The sequence below is a fragment of the Pteropus alecto genome, unplaced genomic scaffold (assembly GCF_000325575.1).
Source record: "Pteropus alecto unplaced genomic scaffold, ASM32557v1 scaffold251, whole genome shotgun sequence".
Taxonomy (NCBI): Eukaryota; Metazoa; Chordata; class Mammalia; order Chiroptera; family Pteropodidae; genus Pteropus; species Pteropus alecto.
Window position 1 is genome coordinate 1,849,569 of NW_006431048.1, and position 18,039 is coordinate 1,867,607.

The 18,039-nt window shown below is 36.8% G+C and overlaps 1 protein-coding gene and 2 pseudogenes across 8 annotated transcripts in view; 2 read left to right on the forward strand and 1 right to left on the reverse strand.

The window, feature by feature from the left end:
* The first annotated feature begins 1,992 nt into the window (after positions 1-1,992).
* On the forward strand, positions 1,993-2,108 carry LOC112486170 (annotated as a pseudogene).
* Positions 2,109-3,152: 1,044 nt separating this feature from the next.
* LOC102895985 lies at positions 3,153-6,281 on the forward strand (annotated as a pseudogene).
* A 1,114-nt stretch (positions 6,282-7,395) lies between these two features.
* Positions 7,396-18,039, reverse strand: part of IQCB1 (IQ motif containing B1) — a 41,739-nt gene continuing 31,095 nt past the window's right edge. For 7 of the 8 annotated variants that reach the window (XM_006905554.3, XM_006905555.3, XM_006905553.3 and 4 more), the window contains 5 exons: positions 17,764-17,906; positions 15,996-16,144; positions 10,442-10,573; positions 8,834-8,990; positions 7,396-7,980 (listed from right to left, as the gene is read on the reverse strand). In XM_006905554.3, coding sequence (XP_006905616.1) covers positions 7,751-7,980; positions 8,834-8,990; positions 10,442-10,573; positions 15,996-16,144; positions 17,764-17,906 — 811 coding nt within the window. In that variant the 3' untranslated portion in view covers positions 7,396-7,750. The remainder of the gene's footprint in view (positions 7,981-8,833; positions 8,991-10,441; positions 10,574-15,995; positions 16,145-17,763; positions 17,907-18,039) is intronic. The other variant, XM_015596071.2, reaches the window with a different exon arrangement.

An 18,039-nucleotide genomic window follows, 5' to 3' on the forward strand; every position in this document is an offset into this window, starting at 1 on the left:
GATGTGGGCTATGAGGAACCCTGCTGCACAGCAGGAGGTGAGCAGTGGACCAGCCATCGAAGCTTTATCTATATTTGCAGCTTCTCCCCAGGGCTAGCATCACCGCCTCAGCTCCACCTCAGATCATCAGGCGTTAAATTCTCAGGAGATCCCATCCCTGGTGCCAAAAAAGCTGGAGACCACTGCTTGGAGGTTCAGGCATCAGCTCAGGAAGGCATTTGCTGGTTACCCTGCTGGTTACCTATCTAAAATTGCGGTTCCCTGGACTTGGTCCTGGAAATATAGCTGAGATCAATAGAGGCAAAAAAAAAAAAAAGCCTGCCTTTTTTGGAATTAATAATTTAGTGAGGAGAGAGAAAAATAAAAATAATGTAGTAGATGTCAAAATGCTTAGGAAAGAAAATAAGCAGAGAAGGGGTGTAGTGTGTGCAAAAGACTGCAATTTTGTAAAAACAGACCAGGCCTGATGAATTGTTTCATCCTCTTGTGCTCCTTAAAACTTGGAATGTACTGAGCAGCCCCTTCCAGTGCCCGACATGAGTCAAGGATTGGAAGGTCTTCTGCAGGCTTTTCAAGAGCTTCTAGCTGAGATCAGTAAGCAAGAGAATGTTGCTGAATATGAACAGCAGCTGTTTAGGGCTGAGGCACCCAGCTGACTGGATCAACAGCTGAAACTGCAGCCTGATGATGTGCAGACCTCTCACATAGCTTGTCTCTCAGTTATATTTAAAGATACTCATTAAATAAAATCCTCATTAATCAGGGTTCCATGGGCGTGAATAAAAGTCTAAATTATGAGATTTAGGTTTTGTATGACAATATATACTTGCCCCGCAGAGCTCTGGGTCCTTGCTTATTGGTTATATTCCCTAAATTAGCAAAACTCCTAGAAGAATCCAGAGTGTATCAAGTACTCCATACTCAAAGCCTAAGAAAAGATCATTCCTCTGAAATCCCTATCCCTCATAAATAGTGAGTCATGGATGTTTCCTCTGGAAGTACAGAGATACCTGTCCATATTTTGGTGCCCATTTCTTGACTAGGGCCTGCCTGCAGAATACTGTTGTAGCAGTTAAGAATTTTTGTCCCACTTATGCTGAAGACAAAGGGACGGCTGCTCTGGTAGTTGTTTTGGCACTGTTCTGGTGTCCCTAGAAGGCCAATATGACATGGAGATAGATTTCAGACCATTTGTGTCCATGTCACAGTTGGTAGTCATCCTTCATACCAAGTGACGCCTGGAAACATGTCATAGGAGGCTTCCTCCAGGAACCAGGACATCTTTTCTCCTGGGGATGTTAGCACTCCTGATTAGGTACTAGACCTATGGAGAGGCTAGGCTGGCTTTAGGAAAACTAAGACCAGGCCTGATGACTTTTATTTCATCCTCTTATACTCCTTAACACTTGGTAAGTAAAGCAGCCATTGGTATGTATTATCTTACTTACCTCCAGGCTCCTGGTTTCCACAGGTCTCTTTATATAGTGTGCCTTTAAGGATGGAAGAGATTGAGATTTGTGGCCCTGTTCTGTCTGTGGTACTCCCTTACCTCCTGCTGGATAAGCTTTGGGATGGAGAAGGAGGGTGACAGGTTGGGTTTTAGGAGGGCTGTAAGTGTGGAATGAGCAGATGTACTGCTCATTCCAGGCTGGTTCCAGGCTTTTCAGAGGTATCAGAGATGCCTAAAGGATGCAGAAGCTTGCTAGTTTCTGCTCCTACTTTGATATTTAAGCCCTAATGCATGTCCATCAGTTCTTGCTGAGCATCCTCAAGCAACAGCAGTTTACCTAAATTTGGGCAGGATTAAGCAAAAACTTTGGCACATGGGAGAGCAAGAGAGCTATAGAAGCTCGGACCTGATGCTCTACGGCTGAAGAAGAGATCATTGTTAAAACTTCCATTGTGGACGTGGTTCCACAGTGTAGCGGTTAGCACTTCTGCTTTATATGCAGATGGTCCTGGGTTCACACCTCATTGGAACCACGGTCCATTGTCTATGGCCATGCCACCCTGAACAAGCCTGATGTCTGATCTCGGAAGCTAATCAGGGTCGGGCCTGGTTAGTACTTGGATGGGAGACCACCTAGGAATACCAGGTGCTGTAGGCATTAAAAAAATAAAATAAAAAATAATAATAAAATTTGGCAAGTTAGTCAATATCTCTCATCTTCAGTTTTCACATCTGTAAAATAGAAATTATGTGTTCCTATATAGTAGTGTTGTTATAAGGATTAAATGAAATAATGACCATGAAATACTTAGCAGAGAGGGGCATACATCATACAATAAATTTTAACTATTATTTAGGAGTAGTAGTAATATCATTAGGTTCTTGGAAAGAGTCAAGGTGAGATGACTTGATAAAGGGTCCAAAAACAGCATATCCTTACATTCTCAACTAGACTAGGTAAGGGACCAACTGTTAAGCACTAATGCTGAAATGATCATCTTAGCTCAATAGTTCTTAAACTTTTATTAAAAAGGCAAGATATAACAAATGTTGACAAGGATGTGAAGAAAAAGAAATACTTGAACGTTGGTGGGAATGTAAATTGGTACAGTAATTACAGAAAACAATATGGAAGTTCCTCAAAAAATTTAAAATAGAACTACCATACAATCTCTCTTCTGGGTATATAGCTGAAGGAAATGAAATATATAATAAAATATTATTTAGCTACAAGAAAGAAGGAAATTCTGCCATTCTTGACAACATGGATGAACCTAGAGGGCAGTATGCTAAGTGAAATAAGCCAGACAGAGAAAAATACTGTATGATCTCACTCATATGTGGAATCTATGAAAAAAAAATAGAAAGAAAAAGTCGAATTTATAGAAACAGAGTAGAATGGGGCTGGGAGGTGGGGGGAATGGGGAGATGTTGGTCAAAGGGTACAAACTTCCAGTTATATGATGAATAAGTTCTGGGGATCTAATGTACAACATGGTGACTACAGTTAATAATATTGTACTATATACTTAAAATAAACTAAGAGTAGATCCTAAGTGTTCTCACCCCACACAAAAAACCTATGTGAGGTGATAGATGTGTTAATTAACTTGATTGTAGTAATCATTTCACAATGCATACATATATCAAATTATCACATTATATACTTTGAATATGTACAAATTATCAATTTTACCTCAATAAACCTTTTTCCAAAAGCCCTCAAAATTTAATTATTAAAGTTCAGCCTAGCCCATGCAGGCTAGAGGGGCTGGTAGGCCTGTGGTGGTACTGCACCTGCACCTACATGTACTGGGTCCCAGTCTGAGAGTCACAGGGCATAGAGTTGTGCCCCTTAAGCAGCAGACAGACTGTCTTGCAGTTGAGCCCAAGGAAGAAGGAGCATCCTTTGTGAAACCCAGCTGTCCAAGTGCCTCAGGAAGAAGAAAGATCCTTTTTTGTTTCAGACCAGACTGAGCCTTAGTTCTGAAAGGTAGTGCTGGTCAGTTGTACAAACACAGGAGTATACTGTTCCAGAGCAGAGTGATGACAATTGCAGTCCATGAACTGGGAAAGGAGGCAGGGGTCTTCGGAGAAACAGCAGAGTCCCCAGGCTTCAACCTGAAACCACCAGAGTCCCAGCCAGTGGGCAGGTCACAGGATGAAGAATTTTGGCATACATACCAGGGCCTATAAGAAAAGCCGAGCAGAAATATTCATAAAGAAACTGAGCCTGTGTGTGAGAGAGCTATGCATGCTCAGCACATCCTAGCTTTTCCTGAGCAGACAAACACCAAAGACTGGCCACTGGCACCTGAGTTCATTGCCTGAGTCCCAGAGCTTATTGGCATTTGAAGAAGTGGCCATGTATTTTTCCCAGGAAGAATGGGAGTAATGGGATCCCAATTAGAAGGCCCTCTAAAATGAGGTGATGCAGGAAAACTATGAGACTGTCATCTCTCTAGCCATATTTGTGTTCCCTAAACCTAAAGTAATCTGTCTAGAGCAAGGGGAAGAGCCATTGGTTCAAGGATCCATGGAGTTCAAGTACAGTCCCAAAGAGCTGCCTATGGGGTAAATACACAAACATGACACCAAAAATCATCAGCCTACATGCCTTTCTGACTTAGAAATATAAGCATTGATATCAAAAAATGGCCAGAGTGAATGTTTCCCAGAAAAAAAACAGGCAAAGAAAATTACAGTGATATGCACAGGGTGGAGAAAATAGCACCAAGATTTTCAAGTGAAGAGAGAAACTTTTAACCTGGAGACAAGAGCTGCTGAAGCTTATGGATCATCACAAGAAAGAATGTAAAGGAGAAGCCTTTTAAATACCAGGAATTAGCAAAAAGCTTCAGAGTTAGCTGTGACTTTATTAAGCACCAAAGAATTCACACTGAAGAGAAACTATAAATGCCCACAGTGTGAATAACAGATTTAGGTGGAATTCCGATCTTAATAAGTACTTAATAATGAACCAAGGAATAAAACCATATAAATGCTCATGAGTGGGAAAAGCTTTAGTCAGGCTTCAAATCTCCACACATACCAAAAAATTCACACTGGAGAGAAGCCCTTTATCTGTCATGAATGAGGGAAAAAATTCAGTCAGAACTCCTACTTTATTAAACACTGAAGAACCCGCCTATGGCATATGCAGGAGAAATTTTAGCAGGCAACCAAACCTTAGATACCAGAAACTCCGCTGGTGAAGGGAAGCTTGACCAGCATCTTCAGTCTGAACAAATTTATCAAGTGGAGGTGGACCCTAAAGTTTATGAAAAAATAAAAAATTATGAAGTACGAAGAATTTTTCCTTGGAAAATTTGGGGATATAAACATTGTTTACAGGAGTTGCAATAAAGTTATACTACTTACTGTTTTTACTTATAACCTACAGGGAATTCTTTAGCAAGAGAGATGTTCTAAGACCATTCTATATAATGGGAAAATCCTGTTTGGGATTGTACCTGGCAAAATAGCAGGTTCAGCTTCAGATAGCAGATGCAGCCATGCACCAATCAGTCTTCTATGGTCACAGAGGCAAATATTGCATTGATCTCCCAGCCACTCTTATTCACAGATGATAGATATATTTGTAGCATGGTCTTTCATAACAAAAATAATAATATACTTGTTTTATTGCATACCATTGTCTTAAAGATAGCAGGCTTACCAGTTTTAATAATCTCATGTGGCAGAAATGAATTCTAATGTAAAGTTTTCCAAGAACCAAATTGGATTTTCTTCCTCTCTTTTCATTGGATATCATGAGAGTTCCTTCTTGAACTGTTTAGCAATTTTACTTTGAATCATATTAACGCAATTTTTACTGTGATAAAATTATATTTATTTCACCACTAGAGAATCTGCCAGATAACTAATAATGCATTTATTTTATGTCTCTGATTGGTGGTGGTTGAAAAAAGGAAAACATTTCTAATAAAATCAGGTGGCAAAAGGTGGGAATTTTTAATTATGGAATACATATTAAATATAAGGAAGAATTTTCTGCAATAAAAAAAAAGTTCAGCCTAGCAGTCATGAATTAGGATTCTCTTGCCATAATTTGAAATTGACCTAAACGGATATGGATATTCCTAAAATAAAAAACATGATGCAGAGTGGCTTTTCTACAGAATTTTTAATTTCTATGTTTAGGCACTCTATAGGTTGGTAAAAATGATAGTTTCTCTTATTTGTATTATAAAGTACATGTAAATGCACTTTATTCTCTACAGAAAATGAGCTAATGTGAGCAAGTCATCCGATAAAATTAAATTGTGACAAATTAATGATTAACTATTGGTAGTCACTTTTTTCATGTCTAGATAATTTTCACTCTTATCTGAGTAATGCAGATTTGTTTTGTTTTAATATAGCAAATATAACAGCATTATAAGTCAGAAATTAAAAGAAAAAAATTTTATTTCAGTATTGCAGGGGAATTGAGTTAGTTTAGCTGGGTTTGGTATTTCTTTATCTTCAATGCACCATAGGCTTCTAGTTCCTTTATCTTTTTAGCCGCTGTTAACCTTGTGCTTAGAGTAGGGTCTGGAAAGCTTTTCTGTGTTCCTGCTCCACCCTCCACTTTTAGCCATCCCTGTATGCTTTTGCCACTTAGGGATCTCTCTCCATGCACTTTTCCCCTACCCCAGAGGTAAGCTATTGCTTACGTGGTACTTGGCTGGTTATAACATGGGTAGCCTGTTGTCATGATCCAGCCTAAATTTTAAACCTGGTCTCTTCTTCCTGGGGTTAGGGTGGTGCTTTCTCAGGGTTCTTCCCCTTCTAAACCATGGCAGTCAAACTGCCTCATACCTGTGGTTGGTCTGCCTTCTATTGACGTAAGATTTCTGGGCTCGAAGATTTCTTGTTCCTCTCTCAGAGGTGGAAGGGTTTCAAACCTCCCTTGGGAGTGCTGAGTTTCTACTTGGGTCTGGGGATAGAGTGATTCCTATCATGTCCCTGGGGACAGATTTTGTTGCTATTCCTTCCTTACATGCAATGGAATTTTGTCTGAGCCTTGGAGGTAATAGGGCTTGCTGCTAGTGTTCTAGCAGATTTTAAAGGAAGGGTTTGGGAAAGTGGGTAGTACTTTGAGCATATCACCCAAGAGCAGCCTATCATTTCACGTTTGCCTTCACCACTAAGGGCATCTCTTCAGGCCTCCTGCCTGGCTCCCAAACTTTATTTGGTAGAGGTCTACATTCTTCTGTCCAAGGCTCCTAGATATTCTAAACTGACATGCTACCCCATACATGGCCTTTAAGAATTTAAAATTTTAGTTGACTTCTTATCCAGCCACCTTTGCATCTTATGCTCTACTAAAGATGAAATGGTTTAGTTCACAGATACTGAGTCCTATCTCAATTTACTTAGTTGTCTTGAGGCTTCAAATAGCTGATAGACTCAAGAAATATTATTTTTGTAGATTACCTGGTATTTTTTTTTAAGGTGGGAGTAAGATTCTCATGTAGCTTCATATACTAAGTCAGAACTCTTATCTGCTTATTCTTACAGATGAATGTTATATATTTCTCTTCCAATTATGAATGAAAATTACATTAGGATTTGACTAGCTTGGAACCAAACAATCATATAGGTCCCTAAGATCCTAACAAATTAAGCATTATATTCAGCTCTGAGATTCTTAGAGGAGACATAAAGGCAAATAGTAGGTTATACAGTTCTCATAGAAAAATGCAATTTTATCTGGAGGAATTTTTCTTGCATTGAATACTAGGAGGATTTTTTAATGTAGTTCCTTATAGAAATAACAATATAGAAATTTAAGTTCAAACACCGTTTTGTAGAAAATAGTCAAATGTTTTTCAGTTGATTATTTCTTTTCCTAACCTTAATAAAGGTCAAGAGCATACTCCTATTAATAGAAAAATAGGGATTCTAATATTAAATGTGAAAAAAGTAATTTTGACGAGTTTTTCAGAACAATTGAAAATATTTATTTAGAAAACATCTTTAGTTGGAAAACAGCAGAAACAAGAAATATCACATCTAATATAAGCAGTAGAATGCCATGCTGAGTTTAGTTCCCCAATAAAAGCCACATCAATTTATGTATATGGCCAGGGATGAAGGTGTGGAAAAAAAAAAGAAAAAGAGACATGAGATAGAGGTAGAAGATAATTCTGCTTACTGCCTGCAAGTCTTGTTTGGAGAGGAACTTCTGGAAAACCATGAGTTAGGATAGCTCTAGTCTACTAGCATGCCAGAGACAGAATCAATAATGATCTCCTGAAATATAGGATTTGGGTCATTTCTTAGGGTAATTCCTTAAGGGGGTTTAGTTCCACCTATGAATAAAGTTCCTAATTCTACACTAAGCTCATCCTTTGGGACTTCAGTCTCATCCCCAGCTTCTTCCCCAAGCTTCTTCCACCAGGGTGCTTGTATATGCTTCAGAGTGGTGAGATGGGCCTGTTTGGCCTTGGCTGCCACAGGTCTGGATCTACTTAAGAAGAGCTCAGGTTCCTTTTCTTCTGCTTCCTTCAGACTTGGTGCCTCTGTAGTAAACAGAAAATAAACAGGTGAGTGTAAGAGTTCTGTACAAACGAGTAGGAACTTGGAAACTAGAGTTATAACTCTGCAACAACAGACAGGGACAGGGTTCCAACTCTGAATCTATTATCACTTCTAGATGTAGATGGCATGTGACTATTCACAAGCTGTAGCTATGGCTCTTAGTAACTGGCCACACCCCCATTCTGTGTTTAAAAATTTTTTTAAAAAGATGTAGATTTTTAAAGATGGTTTATTTAAAGAACAGGAACCTTTAAAATAATAGAACTCATCCTATAGGTGAGGCTCAGTTACAGCCACCTATCCATTCAAAAATACAAAATTTCTAAGTAATGGCATTAAATAGATGACTCTAGCCCTCTCTACTCCGCATGTACTTATATAAGTGTTTCAGAGACTGACTGAAACACTGTGGCTTCTTGGATGGTATCTCTCATTAAATGTACCAGTAAGGATCAGATGAATTCTTTTGTGAATTTCTTTTTGTAAAGCACTTCATTAAAAATTATAAAATGGCACTGCAACTACTGTCATCATCTACTTCTAAAATACAATCAACAGCTTTTGAGACTACACAAAAGACTGATTAGTAGGGCTTGGCATCTTTAAAGTTAATAACTTGTCTGAGTTGATACATATGAATGATAGCAAGTAGTTAATTAAAAAGGAGGCTATGGGATCTGCATCATTCAAAACTGTGTGCTGGTACGATCTAGATATTTCTGAGGATGGGAGATGAGCTAATAGACCACTAAATGTTGTTTTTCTAAAAACTGATGTCACAGAATGTTGTATAGGTTGTTCCTCTCAAGAAACAAAAATGGAATGAGCACATACTCATTAACTGTTCAATGTTGGTGCTAATCTGAGCCACCAGAGCCTCCCTGTGATGCTGGGCTCTGTCTTCTAGGGCCCTGCCCATGAAGTAGTGTTGTAGTCGTTCTTGCGCTTGGGAATGGAGTTCCTTACTGGTCACATCTGACATCTGAGAGCACTGGGAACAGAGAACAGAAAAAATTGTCAGAAGGAGAGTATATACATCAAAGTATGTTTTGCCCACTTAGCAGAAGTTCCAGAATGCTTAGCCGTCTCTCAACTTAACAGTTGAATGTTATGGTTGATGTCTACCTTGTACTCTTGTATAAGCATTACATAGCCTCTTGAAAGCTGCTTTAGATGAAAATGCAAGTGGGGAAGTTTATTTTTGGTATGATCCCATACCTCACTTCCTCACAGTGTGGTATTCTGGGAGAAGAGATAAGATTGAAAAATCATAGTGAAAACTATAAAAGACACTGGCCTGGAAGAAGAGCAACAAAGCCAATCCTTTTGTTCTGGATCCCACCTGAAAAGACTATCTTATTTATCCCCACTCCCAAACTTATCTAAGCCATAATGTTATAACTGCTTCTATTTCATAGAACAATGAACAAAATCAGCCAAAGAACTGTGTCCTTTGGGCTAGTCAGCTACTTAAAGGGAACTTAACTAATTAGTTTGGAGAAGAATGAAATAATCTTAACTTTGAAGCTGATAAATCTTCTGACACCATAGCTTTCTCAAATATTCCAGTTCCTGGATCAGGGATGCATTCCTGTTTTAGCTAACACCTTACTTTTCAGCCATGGAATTTTAAACAGCTACACTAGAGTATGGCTAAAGCAGCACTTCTTTTTTAAAAAGGAGTGTGCATTGGAATCAAATATGGTGCATTAAAAAAAATGGACATTAAAGATTTAAACATAAGAACTAAAACTGTAAAGCTCTTAGAAGGAAAGGTAGAGGAAAAACTTCACAACATTGGATTTGGCAATGATTTCTTACATATGGTAGTGAAGGCACAGGCAACAAAAGAAAAAATAGACAAACTAGACTTCATTAAAATTAAAAACTTTTGTGCATCAAAGGACACTATCAGCAGGGTAAAAAGGAAGCCCACAGAATGGGAGAAAATATTTGCAAATCATGTATCTGATAAGAGATTAATATCCAAAATACACAGAGAACTAAAACTCAACAAAAAAACTTGATTAAAAAATGGTCAAAGAACCTGAACAGACATTTCTTCGATAAAGATACACAAATGGCCAATGAACACATAAAAAGATGTTCAAAATCACTAATCATTAGAGAAATGCAAATCCAAATCATAATACTGCTCCACCCATTAAGACGTGAAAATAACAAATGTTGATGAAGATGTGGGGATAGTCTTGCTGATACAGTATGGAAAATAACTGACTTGAAGCAAAGTCTCCTTTACTAGACTACACCTCTAGGGCCATGAATTATGAGAAGACTCCAAATCCATTAACTCTATGGTAAAGCAATTACATTATCTTATCAACAACATATGTACGTATATATCTGAGACAATGCTTTCTTTGTTGGTGATTATCATGCACAGAAATTGTGTAATATTTCACAGCATAGAAAGCTACATACTGGATGTCTTCTGACATAGTCATCCACTTGTTGCTTCAGCTCAACTCTACGTGCATCAGTGAGTTCTCTGATTCCTTGCCAAGGAGCAAATAGTTTTTTTTTCTTATGGCACTTTGCTAGGAATTTAAGAGTCTGAAAAAAAAAGGGTATTTGTGTGAATGTTCTTCCCTAATAGTAACTATTTTCTTCCTACAACATATGGTAAAAGCAGTTAACTCTGAGTGTGTATGGAGAGAGAACTGTGACAGAGGTAAGGAAGGACAATGACATTTTAATTATATTCTTCTGTAGTGATTTAATATTTTACAAGGATATGTTCATATATTTGTACAGTAAGCAATAAAAAAGATAAAATAAGAAATAAGCATCAATTCTAGTCCCTTATAAACTGTATGATTTTGGGAAAATCACTTATCTCTATAGGACAGGTTCTATGCTTACAGAAAACAGGGATCCTCCCTAATTCTTCTTGGCTTACAGAACTGTAGAGATTGAAGAGATAGTATATAAGAAAAAGCTTAGTAAATGTTCTCCCTCCTGTTGTTCAGAATGGATGCCTGGTGAAACAGGAAATGTTGTAACAGGCAAGATTTAGAGACAAATTTTAAATTATTCCGTCCAACTTTTTTTTCACTCTTCTCCCTTCTTTGTACTTCTTATTTTCATCAAAATTACATGTTCTCATTGTTTAAGCCAAGGGTTGGCAAATTATGTCCCACAGGCCAAATCCACTGCCTGTTTTTGAATGGCCTAAGCGTTAAGAATGTTTCTTTCCATTTTTTTTTTTTTTTTTTAAGGCGAGGCAAGCCTTGGTTGACCTCACAGATTGCAAGGACCTTGTCAGCTTACGATTCCTTATTTTTTTATTTTTTACGCCTACAGCACCTAGTCTTCCTAGGTGATCTCCTATCTAAGTACTAACCAGGCCCAACCCTGCTTAGCTTCCCTCACATTTTATGTGGTTCAAAGTTCAAAAAGAAAATAATATTTTGTGACATGAAAATCATATGAAATTAAAATTCAGTATCTACAAATAATGTTTTACTGAAACACAGCCATGCTCATTTGTTTACATATTGTCTACAGCTTCCTTTGTGCTACAATTGTAGAGTTGAATAGTTGCAATAGATTGCATGGCCTGCAAAACCTAAAATATTTTACTGCTTAATGCTTTCCAGTAAAGTTTTATTGATGTAACTGTATTGTTTAAAAGTGTCAGTTCTACAAGAATTGTTAACAAAAAACTATAGTTATCTGCCCACTTATCCTGTCCTCTCCTCTCAAAGACAACTTTAAGTCTTTCAGGTTTTTCTTTTGATGTTTTTATCTCCGTCCACTTTTCTGTGATTTTTTTAAGATATAGGTATTATCCATTAACTTTCTTGGATGGAAGATAAGGATTTAGCTCTCTTTCACTGCTTGCACTCCCACATACTTTCCATATCTCCAAACAGCAAATGTATCATAATTTCATGTAAATCAATTGTTCATGTTTACGTAATTATGATTACATGAAGGCTATTCAGTTTTGAACCATATATGATAACTACTTTTTCTTTCTTGTACATTTTAAATTTTCATTGGAATTAATAATGTTGTTTTTCCTGTATTCAGTTTTTTATGTACTTACCACTGACTATATACCACAAACTCTGTCCTAGTTATCAATACATTAAAACACATCAGGCATTCTATTAAATTCATTTTGTTGGACACAATTTCCAAAGCTTTCTGACCTGGTCCAATCCAGATTGATCACTATAACTGTTACATAGCTATCATCCTGAAATTTCATTCACCGTCATCTTGGTGACTCCTTTTCACCCTTCGTGTCTCCTGGATTCTATACTGTCTTCTTTCTCAGGTTATTGTTTTACAGACTTTGTGATGTAAACAAATGTCTTTGGTCTATGTCTACCTCTAACTGATGGTTTGGTTGGGTGTAGAATTCTATTTGGAAATCGTTTTCACTCAAGCACGTGAAAGCCTTACTCCGTTATCTTTTGGCTTCCAATGGTGCTGTTGAGAAGTACTTTTGTCCCCAGTATATTGCTCAGTAATGTGACATAAATGAGGGTGTGTTTCTGTCACTGTATTGGACATTTAGTTAGTCTTTTTAATCTAAAACTATGACATTCAGTTCTGGGAAATCTTGAATTATTTGATTTGCTTTCCTCAGGTTTTTTTGTTCTTTTTTTCAAGTGTTTGGATGTTTGACCTCATGGACTGGTTATCTTTTCCTTTTGCCCTGCTTTCTAGATTTCCCAAACCATTTTTCCTAGCTCTTTTATTATGTCTTTTTTTCAGTCAAAATTTATTCTATTTGTTCTCTCTTGTAAACATTTTAGCTTTGTTTCATGTATTATTTTCTCTTAGCTGAGGAAATAACGGATTTTTTAAAGGTTTTCTTTAAATATCTCTATTTCTACCAAGTAGTTTTGCTGTTTCAGCCTTATCATCCTTCAGATGTCCTGTGATACTTTTAGCTCATTATTTATGAGTGGATATTAAAAGCTGTTTAGAAATTCCTAGCAGGTAGGTGGGTAGGGTTTTTCTACTGTGAACTTCAATATAGGGCTACTGAACTGGGTGGCTTCATTGGGGTACCTCATTGTCAGTATACTTAGGACTTTTCCCTTGGGCTGTTCAGATTTCTCAAAGAAAAGGCATTCGATCTACTGCTTGCAGGATATAAGCCTGGCTGACAGCAGCTGAGATGAAAAAAGAGCTAGAGATTTTCACATTCAGGATATAAAATTTCCCTAATACCCTCATGTTTTTAGTATGGCACTCGAGCCTTCAATTGTTGAAAGATCCTCTCCTTTCCTTCTAGTCTTCCCTTTTCTTGATTTTTCTTCCTTGCTTCTCCTATTTTTCTTCCAACTCCTGCTGTTAGTACCACCCTAGGCTTATGATGCTGTGCTGGGATCTTCAGAGAAAAGGTTCCAAAACAGCAGAATCTCTGTCCTTAGATCAAAAAAGACCACCTTGACTTTTCTGTCTCTTTTCTTCATTCTTTGTCATTTCAGGACTCTTTGAAACTGTATTTATCTCCCAATTTTTATTTATTTTCTCAACTGCCAATGATTTGTTTCACTAAATGCTTTTGTGGTTAGTCTGTGATAGATAAGTATAATAATACCACAGTACTTTTCTGCTATAATGAAGTAGCCAGAATTAGCCATCACTCTGGCTCTAGAGACCAGATACCAGCAACCATTACTTTCCTTCTACCTTCTGAAGAGATGACAATGCAAGAAAAGAAAATCCTGGAGCATTCAACGGGAAAAGGCAGCTAACTCTTCAAATTTAATTCTAACACTATACCATGTCAGAGAACTCCAACTTTCTAAGTAAGCCTTAGCAAATTTATAGTTTCCTTGATTTTTAGCTACCTAAGAAACAGTGCCTCTGGTTTTGCACAAGGTAAGGGAGGAAGAGATGGTAAACAACAGTTCTAGCCTTTCTCTGTGAAGGACACTAATAACCAGTTCCTCCTCAGGGACAAGTTCAATGAAATGATAATCCTTTGTTCTGTGAAACTAATGAATTATCATTTCTTTTTCTTTCTTACCAAGGTCAATTGCAGTACTAATAGAAATATAATGGGTTACATATGTAATTTTAAATTTTCTAGTAGGCACATTAAAAAAATTAAAAGAAGTGATATTTTGCATATAGTTATATAAATCTATTATAACTCAAAACATGTAAAATATTACCCTTTTGACATGAAATCAATATAAAAAAATTATTGATATTTTACACTTTTTTTCCATACTAAAATCCTGTGGGTATTTTATACTTACAACACATCTCAGTTTGGACTAGCTACATGTAAGTACTCAATAGCTACATGTGCATAGTGGGGAAGTCCAATTAAGTATATGTCTTAGAAATGGATGCTTCGAAAGTGTGGCAAATATGTTCTTTAATGACCATTGCCTTCTACTGATTTTCTCTACTACTTTCCTTTTTCTTCCCTGTCTGTACTATCATTTTTCTTTCTCTTTTCCCTCTTTGAAAGTAATCCTCTTCTTTCCTTTTCTGGTTTTGCTCTGCTTTGACATCACTGTTATTTTTAGTAGTTAGCTGCAAAGACTATAAAAATGACCTTGACCCATCCCTTTTTGATTTTACTTCAACACAGACCCATATTTCTCTTTTTGGGTGGGTAAGATATGAGGCAGATGCAACATATTTTTTTCCTCTTATGCCGAAGGAAAGTGTAAATCCCAAACAACTTTGCCTTCATAGCCCTTAGTTTTTCTCTTATAATGACCCTTGCTTCTCTCTCAAAGGAATGGTGGACAAGATAGGGTATCTCATTTTAGAGTCCTTTTACAAAGTATTAGGCTTATCTAAATCAGGCAAGGTAGTGAGACAACTTAATAAGGACCCAGTTGATTCTTTGGCATGGAAGAGTTTAAAAAGGAGGTAGCTATGAGGTAAAAGTATTAGAAAGAACTCAAGAATTTCTCTAAAGGAAGTGTCTCTAGTACTGACATCCATGGGTTAATCCTTAGCTGGTCTTATTTAGCAGAGGGTAAATATCAGGTAGGGGTGCAATTCAGGGGTGGTACAGGAATGTTTGATGCAGATATAGCCTGAGATCCCCAGAAAAGTGTGAGGAAAGAGACAACCAACATCTCTTCTTTTTTTCCTAGAACTTATTCTACTTTTTTTTTAATGGTTTTTAAAAATCCTGGTAAAATGTTAATCACAGACAGTTCAACAAAGAGGTTGTTCAAAATCTAACACTGTGAAAAAGTGAAATTGACCTAACATTCAAGAATAAGGTATTATAAAACTAAATGCTATGGGACCTAAAATACTAATATGAAAGTTAACTATGTATAAATGAACAACCAGGTATTAGAAAAACTGGTCATTAAATAGCCTTGTGCTTTTCCAAGCAAGCAAGCAAACACACACACACACATACACACACACTCGCACACACACACACACACACACGGTCCAGATAAATCCCAGGAAATTATCATTTGATATCATTCTAAAAAACAAAAAAAGAAAACCATTCTATAATTCAAAAATTATAATGATCTAATTATACCTAATACATTATCTATGCATTAAAAAATATCAAATGATATGCTGTACTTGCGTAAGACTTTGTAATTTACAAAACACTTTCCCATAAATTAAGTCATCTGATCCAAATAACTGAATGAAAAAAGTAGGATATGCATCCATTCACATATTAAGCACATGCTGAGAGCTGAGAACAATAAAAAAGATTTAGTTCCTTATCCCTGAGATGCTCACAGTCCCAGTAAGAAAGAAAAAAAATTAACGAATAAACACTGCAGTATGGTAAATGTGTACAAGGGTCTATGAAAGTACTAAGGACTGAAGTCTAAATTAGTCTGGCCAATGGCAAGAAGGTTATTTTATAGAGAAAAAAAAACCAAGGCTCAGGAAAGCTGAGTGAGACTTGACGAAGTCTTTACTGTAGATAAATAACAAAGTCAGGTTTGAACCCATATTTTTGCCTCCTCATCCAGTACTCTTTTTACTACATCAGACTCACTGCTCTCTGAAGTGTGACAGCTGCTTTATACTCCGTGAGAGATGGCCTCTGTTGGCGAAAATTTTTCCTTTCCCTGTACCCTCTCCAATGTTTCTGGATAATCAATGCTGATTTCTCTTCTAGTTCCCGATTATGTTTTTCCACCTGACCTAAAAAGATGACAGACACTATTACAACCTACTCACCTCTATGCTTTCTCAAATTCTGGAATCAGGTCAATGATAGCAACAACAATCTTGCAGTTCTTTTATTTTTTTTCAATACTGTTCACTGATTTTCCCAATTTTATTATTTTACAATAGTTCTAAGATTTTAGAAACAAAGCACTCCAAAACTTTTTTCAGATTGTGCAGCTTCTTTAGAGAAAAGACTCATAATGTTTTCTGTCATGGGAATGAGGAAAGAGTTGAATATCCAACAGCAAGAACATTTAGAAAAAAGAATCACAAGTACATGGTTAGAAAGTCACTTAGTACCACCAGAAGGAAGGGGTAAAACATGTGTATGTGTTATCTACTCTGTGTGCTTCTAAATCTCTCTTCAGTCACTCATTTGGCTATTCAGAATCAATAGTTAGATGACTTTCTTTTTACTGTCTGGGAGTTGGTCAGCATATAGCCCAGATTTCACAACAGCTAATTAATAGAATAAGGCAGTAGAAGGCAATAATAAAAAGAGATGTATTTGAGAGATAGTACAGAAAAATTGATAAAATTTAATGACGGCTGGATGTGGAGGTAAGAAAAAAACTGTAGGATGCCTCATAGATAGGAAACTGAGTAGACTATTGGTGCAATTATCTGAGATGGGGAATAGAGAGAAAATTAGAGGGGAGAGATAATGACTAGATTTGGGGATACTTGTGGATAGCTAAGTAAAGCTATTGAACAGACAGCTGGCTATAGTGCTATATTGTCCAATATAGCAGACACTAGCCACAAACGGCTAAAGTGAAATAAATTTAAGAATTCAGGTCCTCGAGTACACTAGCCACATTTTAAGTACTCAATAGCCACCTCTAGCCAGCAGTATGTATTAGACAGTGCAGACACAGAACGTTGCATTTTATAGAAAGTTCTGTTAAGCTAGAGCATAGGAGAGAGGGTGAGGATGCAGACGAGATTTCAGAGTGCTCAGCACTCATTTAGTAGTTGAAGCTACAGTTATGGATGGGATACCTTAGAAAGAGCAATATGAGAATAATGGGGTGAAGATGGAGCCCTGGGAAATATCTATATTTAATAAAGGGAAGAGAAATAAGAGACTAGTGAAGGAAAATGGGAATGAGTATTAGGAGGGGAAGAACAATAGAAGAACCTTGAAATTGGTATCGTCTCTCAGTCTACACATTAATATTAATTTCAACTTAGTGTGTCAAAGGTGGAAAGAAGGCATCACAAGGTTTGTACTGAAGTATGAGTAAAGTTCTGATGGCATTATGACAATATTCCAACATCCTTACTTCAGTTCAAGGGATTCTTTCTCTATGTCACTAACAACTATCTTTTAGAATAAATTTTTCGAGGTTTCACTAATTTATCTGAAAGAATAGAAAAATTAGTGTAAAGATTGCTCATCATCAGCTAATAGGCTTTAATCAGAAAAAATAGTAACTTTGTTTTTGACTTGAGATTTAATGATTCATCTTAAAAAGGAGAAACAAGAAAAAGGTCTCAATATAAGAAATCATCAGGTAGCTAGGAAATTTGGTTTATTAAAAGATATCCTAAACGTTCTCACAGTTAATGAAATTGATACTGCCACCAACCTGGATGAACTATTTCAAGCATACTCAGTCGTAATTCTCGAGACAGTCTCATGGCTCTCTGTCTTTGAAGTTGCAGTTGTAATTTGTGGTCCTCTTCTTCCTTCTGCCTATTTAGCTTCAGTAATATTTTTGTTCGTTTAGATCTGTGATGGAAAATTTTAAGTACATTATGTACAATTTTCATAAATCATACATACACTCAAGAAGTATATGAAAAATGTTTAAACTCACTAATAATCATATAAATACAAACACAAAAAATTTTAAGATAACTCC